Below are 5,874 nucleotides of genomic sequence, written 5' to 3'. Positions count from 1 at the left end.
ATTATCAAAATCGGTTTTCCCAAGGTCGTATCCTCCCCTTGTTAGAAAAACGGACTCCCGGTTATTCACAAAAAAATTTAAGTAAAAACGGAACGACGTTTTCATTAGTTATTATTCTTAAAAAAAATGGGCAACCGTTTCTTTACTCTTACTTTCCAAAAAATGGAAAAACGTTTTATTTAGTGAAAAAATTTGCAGAAAAGCAAACTAAAGTTAATTGGACTTTAGAAAAACGGACAAACTGTAGATCTCAAACAAATAGACGGAGGCTTCCGTTTTCAATAATTGAACCGAAGTATGAAACGGGTATCCGTATTTTATTTGTTTTACGAAAGCAGGCGAGACAAAGAATATTTTAAATATACTTTTTAATACAAATCTGTTGGGAAAATTTTTATTTTTGTGTAAAAATGCTTGTAGTACTAAAATAAAAAATATTTAAATAAAAATAAAAAAAGTTTTTCTATTTATTTGATGCCTTTTTATCCTTTCTTCGCTGACCTAGACAATAACCCGATCGTCGATTGTTTTTAAATGGCCGACTGTTTAACAACAATTTTGCAACGCAAACGATTGTTTTGACTTTTATCGTTGAAAATAATTAATCTATCATCTGCCTTATACAAATAATTTTGATTAATATTATTCTCTTGAATAATCTCAATCAAACCAATTATCTTCATTTTGGCCGTATTCCAAAATTTACGGTTATTTTGGTGATAGTGTTAACTACTGTTTTTTTTTTTTTTGTATGTGATTTGTTTTTTGGATATTGGATATTATAGAGGTAAGTTCATTTTTTATAACTCATTGTATATGCATAATATATATATTTTATTTTATTTTTTAGATCTGGGCTAGTATCGTTTCAAATAAATTCAATATCTAAGATTGGACAAATAATCATCGTCCACACTAATTCGTTTTTTCGTATTTACTGCGTAATTTTTTTAGTTTTTTTTTCAGGTTTTCACGGATCCAGTCATGGGTAAACGGAAGAAGCCAGGATTATTCCCAAATCAGCCTCAAAAACTAAAACCTTGGAGTGCGGAAACGAAAAATAAAACAGGAAGAAGCTTCAATTCTCAGATGCAGGGAGCTATTTATTCGCTGTACAAATTTATGAAAGAAGAAGCTGACAATAAGGGTCCAATGATTCCTCTCAGTCAAGTCAGGTAAATAAATTATTGTAATTTTTTATGTTTACAAGTTCCGAGTAATAATAAATACTAGTAGTAATAATAATAATTCCGTTTTTGCAAAAATTTTTTTAAAAAAACGGGAGTTCGTTTTTCCAAATTTAATTTCTTTGCTTATTATTTGCAATAATATATATTAAATTATAGAAAAAAAATTTTTGTTTCAAATTCATAACAATTTATTCCTTCTAGAAATCGAGTAGCTAGAGCTTTAGAGATTTCAACCAGGTCTGTAACAAAGTATGTCAACATTGGACGCTCTGGTGCAGACTTTGACACTCCTGGGAAAAAACGACCAAGGAAAAAAGTCAAACGAGATGTTCATGAATCTATCAAAAACGACATTCGTAATACTATTTACGAACTTTGCAAGCAACATATGTTTTTTTTTTTTAATTTCATACTTACAAATATTCTAACGAGTTGTAAGCTGAAAAAAGTTCCTTGTTACTTGTTTTTAGAGTAAAAGTTATTGATGCAGCTTGGTAGTTATCATTAATTTTATCTTCTGTTATTATAGCAGACCGAAGAATGATTTATTGAAATTTTAGAAGTTTTACTAAGTGATGAAAAATGGTTAATTAACTTTGTAGTTGCGTATCAAAAAATTCGATGGATATTTTTTTTTTTAATGTTCTTTCTAGGTAAAAGTTGGACATATTCTAGTTGCGCGTTCTCTTTTATTAAACAAAGATGTGATTAATAATTACGTCAAAGTATGTTCATCTTTTTGATAAATTAACGAGTTAGATTATATTTAAATTTATACAGTCAACGCTCTCTGTATTTGACTCGCCCGTACAGGACCATACTCTGTATTTGACTCGTCCTTGTCCATAAGAGCTGTGTAAAATCGTCAAATACAGAGGAAGAATGTGGTCAAATACAGAGAGCGGTCAAATACAGAGAGGTCCAATACAGAGAGTGTCGACTGTAATCAATTGTTGAGAATAAATTTTAGCAAATAAAAAATTACATGAGTAACTACTTCTAAATTTGAATGTCAAACTTCTATAATTTAAGAAATTATAATTATTTATGTTTATAACTTTATACTCAGTTTCGTAATTTTTTTATTTTAAAAAGATTGACATAAATAATTTGATAAATACTTCTCTGTATAATATTACTGCAAATTGGAAATATCAGATAAAAGTAATAAATATACTGAAAAAAAACATCCCTTATTAAAAAAAAGTATTGAGACAAAGAAAAAAGTAGATTGAAAAGTATTGGTTTTTCAGTCAATCCAATACTTTTCAATACTTTTTTCTTTGTCTCAATACTTTTTTTATTCAGGGATTATCGATTATTTGATACATGCATATTGGAAATGAATGGAATGGTTGTCTTACATAGTTGTATGTTATTTTAAAAGAAATTTCCAAAGAAAACGTGGATGTAATATTGGGTCATTGATATACAACTAATTACTGTGACTTAAAACTATTTTCTGAGTGAACAAGTACAGCAAGGATTATAATTTTTCACAAATACTTCTAAATACCTCGCATTATTTTCACATCAAATCTTTATTACAGCATGAGTTACAAAATTTTTTATACATTTGTTAAGTTGGGTCAGCCAAATGAATTGACTATTTTTTTTTTCTTTACACAGTAAAAAATTTTTCGTCATTGTGTAAAGTGTAAAAGTTTTTGTGTAGAATATTATACTCTAGGGTGTAGAATTTTACATTCTTATGTGTTGATTTAGCACACTAGAATGTAGAATTAACATTAGTTTGTGTAAAAATAATCAGTTAAACAAATATTTATGTTCAATTTGACAAAAATTTTTTTACTGTATAAAAATACACTAAAAAAGTTATTCAGTATAATGATAAATGATTATTGAAAATATTTGAATTCTTACTATTACTTTTAAAAGGTTTATCATCGCAAATTTAAATTTTTGGAAGAAACTAATTTTCTTTCTAAAATCATCTAGCGGAAAAACTTAAGCAGCATACATTTTTTAAGGAAGATGTATGATCCACAGTCAGGTTCAAAATTATTGTCAGACCAGCGGTGAATATTTAAAAAAACTTTTAAACCAAGAACTCAGCAATGTATAATGGATATCTTTCGCAATCAGAACTTTTCTGTATTCCACAAATAACAAATTAAAATTGCGATGAGAGATCTTTTGAATAATAAAATTAAGGGCTCAAACGAATCGAATTAGTCAGACCAATTAGTCAATATATTTTTTATATTTTTTTAGCATCAGCACATCGTTTCGTTATTTATCACCAAACTTTGTTGCACTGATGTAAAATATATTTCAAAATAAAAACTGATAGGTCTAATTATTTTGATTCGTAAAAAAATTTTTAAATATAGACTTTGATAGTTCACTTATAATTGATATTTTATCTAAAAATGTGGTTGTCATGTTTTTAATTTAACTGTTGTATTATTTCCAATCAATAATTTTAATGTATTTTACATTATTTTTAATTTATAATTTTTATTTTATTTGTTTATGTTAATTGGTCGCTCTGTGACTGTTGCATTGCAAATTTAATTTCTTTGTTTAGGATATTGATATGGTGTATAAGTAATTGTGTAGTCTAGCTATTGGCCTTGTTCAAATTTATTAAGTTCTTAGCTGGATTGAGCTTAAATAAGTATATCTTGTATTGTTCTTTATTAATATTCTTTAGAGAGAATATACTTTTAGTTTTCGGTATAAGATCTCCCAAAAGCTTAGTAAACTTGAACTGGTCTATAAGAGAGAATTCATTAATGATAACACTTCATACAATATTAAGTCTATAGACTTAATTGTATGATGAAGGCTGTATATCTATCTTCTTCAATTTCTAAATATGCTTTTACAGAGACCGAAATATTTCTTTTAATGGACAGAGAGAAACGCTTCGCAGAGTTTTACACGATATTGGCTTTACCTACAAACGTCGTAATGGCATTTATTACCTTATCGAAAGGCCGGATATTGTAAGTAAACGTCAGCGTTTTATGGAAAAATATATTGATGCCAAACGACAGGGCTACTACGCTGTTTTTGAAGATGAAACCTGGACTTATAAAAAAGGAACTAGTAAAACTCGAGAATGGCAAAACAATGATAGCCGAAGCTGCTCTGTGAAATCAAACGATACCGGTGGGCGGTACATTATTTGCGATGCAGGTGGAATAAATGGATTCATCCCGAATACTTCGTTGATTCTTTCAACAACAAAGAAACCAACAAGCTTCGATGATTATCATGGTGACATAGACAGCGAAATGTTCCATAAGTGGATGATTGAAAAACTCCTTCCAAATTTGCCACCAAAATCCATGATAGTCATGGACAATGCTCCATACCACTCTGTGCAAGTAAGTAATTATATCTTTTCGTTAAGAAGGGTACTTTCTATTTTCAACGACGTATTACTTCGACATAAGCCTATTGAAATAAATGTTTCTTTCAGCTTGAAAAACAACCTACGGCAAAGTGGACGAGAGACGAGATACAAGTGTGGCTTGAAAAAAATTACGTTGACTTCAAGCGTGACTCATTTAAAGCCGTACTATTGGAACTCTGTAGAGCAAACAAGAAGCCAATCAAATATGTCATCGATGAGCTTCTGGTTAAAAACACTGACCACATAATCAATCGTCTACCACCATACCATTGCTTTTACAACCCGATTGAAATGGTTCAAGGACTGGAGAAACGTCACTTCGATAAAAACGTAGGTCTTGGTCATGACTACTCCGAGGACAGTATGCTGATGCATTGGAAAAATGCTGTGGATTCAGTGACACCAGAAGTATGGCAAAATTGTGTTGAAAAAGTCGAAAAAAGAATTTTTGAAAACTATGAACGTGAATTCGGCAACAAGCAAAAACTTCCGAACTTTGACGAAGTACCCGATGATGAAGACGCAGAATTCGAAGACAGTAATGATCCAGATGACTTGAAGCTGCCTATTGATGCTGACTCTGTAAGAAGAGCATTGTTTGCAAATGGCAACACAGACAGTAATGCAAAACCATCAGTAAACAATGACCCAGTTACTGAGGAAAAAAAAACAGAAGATCCCGTAGCATCAACTATGACTTCAGATGAAAATCAATTACCAGCTTCCGTTTCGGTATGAATCCATTAATAATTTTAATTATCGAAAGAATTCATTTTATAGAACACTTCGTAACAATTTAACTTCATTTAATGATTGTCTTTCAGAATTGGTTAAAAGAACCAGAAGAAACAGTGATCTCTAATAAGACCGGGATTGCACTCCGAGTCTTTGATTTGAAAACATTATTGTCATCTCACTTACTCAATGATCAGGCACTTTGAGAACTGAAGTATTGTTAAATATTAAGAGTTAATCTTGTAAAGAAAGCATTTTTAACTAAAATACTAGTGTCATTGTTAATCTTTAACTCTTACTTTTACAGATTATTAATTTGTATCTGCGATTAGTTGTCCAAAGTGAAGGATCACACTTTTATGCGTTTGATACGCACTTCTACCCGCAGCTGTTAAAATCGTACGACAGCGTAAAGAACTACACAAAAAATGTAGATATATTTTCCAAAAAAACCGTACTTATTCCTGTTCATTCAGCAGAATTAAGACATTGGTCATTATGTGTTATACATTTTGATCAAAAGAAAATATCTTATTACGACAGTCTGAATTATGTCAATAAATC

The 5,874-nt window shown here is 30.0% G+C and overlaps 2 protein-coding genes across 2 annotated transcripts; both read left to right on the top strand.

The window, feature by feature from the left end:
- Positions 1 to 428: 428 nt before the first annotated feature.
- LOC123273626 lies at positions 429 to 4,181 on the top strand. Its single transcript, XM_044741060.1, has 3 exons — positions 429 to 1,175; positions 1,392 to 1,576; positions 4,045 to 4,181. The coding sequence occupies exons 1-3, from the start codon at positions 985 to 987 to the stop codon at positions 4,164 to 4,166; spliced, it is 498 nt and encodes a 165-aa protein (XP_044596995.1). The 5' UTR covers positions 429 to 984; the 3' UTR covers positions 4,167 to 4,181.
- Positions 4,046 to 5,718, top strand: LOC123273625. The gene is made up of 4 exons (XM_044741059.1): positions 4,046 to 4,546; positions 4,642 to 5,293; positions 5,358 to 5,507; positions 5,618 to 5,718. Exons 1-3 carry the CDS (start codon positions 4,184 to 4,186, stop codon positions 5,435 to 5,437), a joined length of 1,095 nt encoding a protein of 364 aa, XP_044596994.1. The 5' UTR covers positions 4,046 to 4,183; the 3' UTR covers positions 5,438 to 5,507; positions 5,618 to 5,718.
- Positions 5,719 to 5,874: the final 156 nt, after the last annotated feature.

The sequence above is a fragment of the Cotesia glomerata genome, unplaced genomic scaffold (assembly GCF_020080835.1).
Source record: "Cotesia glomerata isolate CgM1 unplaced genomic scaffold, MPM_Cglom_v2.3 scaffold_11, whole genome shotgun sequence".
NCBI classification, from domain to species: domain Eukaryota; kingdom Metazoa; phylum Arthropoda; class Insecta; order Hymenoptera; family Braconidae; genus Cotesia; species Cotesia glomerata.
Note: the sequence above shows the minus strand (reverse complement) of the source record. Positions and strands in the feature narration are given on the sequence as shown.

What these genes read in the sequence shown, in the direction of transcription:
- LOC123273626 (XM_044741060.1), top strand. Translation starts at nt 985, where the DNA reads ATGGGTAAACGGAAGAAGCCAGGATTATTCCCAAATCAGCCTCAAAAA. An exon ending in ATTCCTCTCAGTCAAGTCAG is followed by an intron (nt 1,176 to 1,391) that starts GTAAATAAATTA and finishes TATTCCTTCTAG; the next exon opens with AAATCGAGTAGCTAGAGCTT. An exon ending in TTACGAACTTTGCAAGCAAC is followed by an intron (nt 1,577 to 4,044) that starts ATATGTTTTTTT and finishes ATGCTTTTACAG; the next exon opens with AGACCGAAATATTTCTTTTA.
- LOC123273625 (XM_044741059.1), top strand. Translation starts at nt 4,184, where the DNA reads ATGGAAAAATATATTGATGCCAAACGACAGGGCTACTACGCTGTTTTT. An exon ending in CTCCATACCACTCTGTGCAA is followed by an intron (nt 4,547 to 4,641) that starts GTAAGTAATTAT and finishes TGTTTCTTTCAG; the next exon opens with CTTGAAAAACAACCTACGGC. An exon ending in TTCAGATGAAAATCAATTAC is followed by an intron (nt 5,294 to 5,357) that starts CAGCTTCCGTTT and finishes CATTTTATAGAA; the next exon opens with CACTTCGTAACAATTTAACT.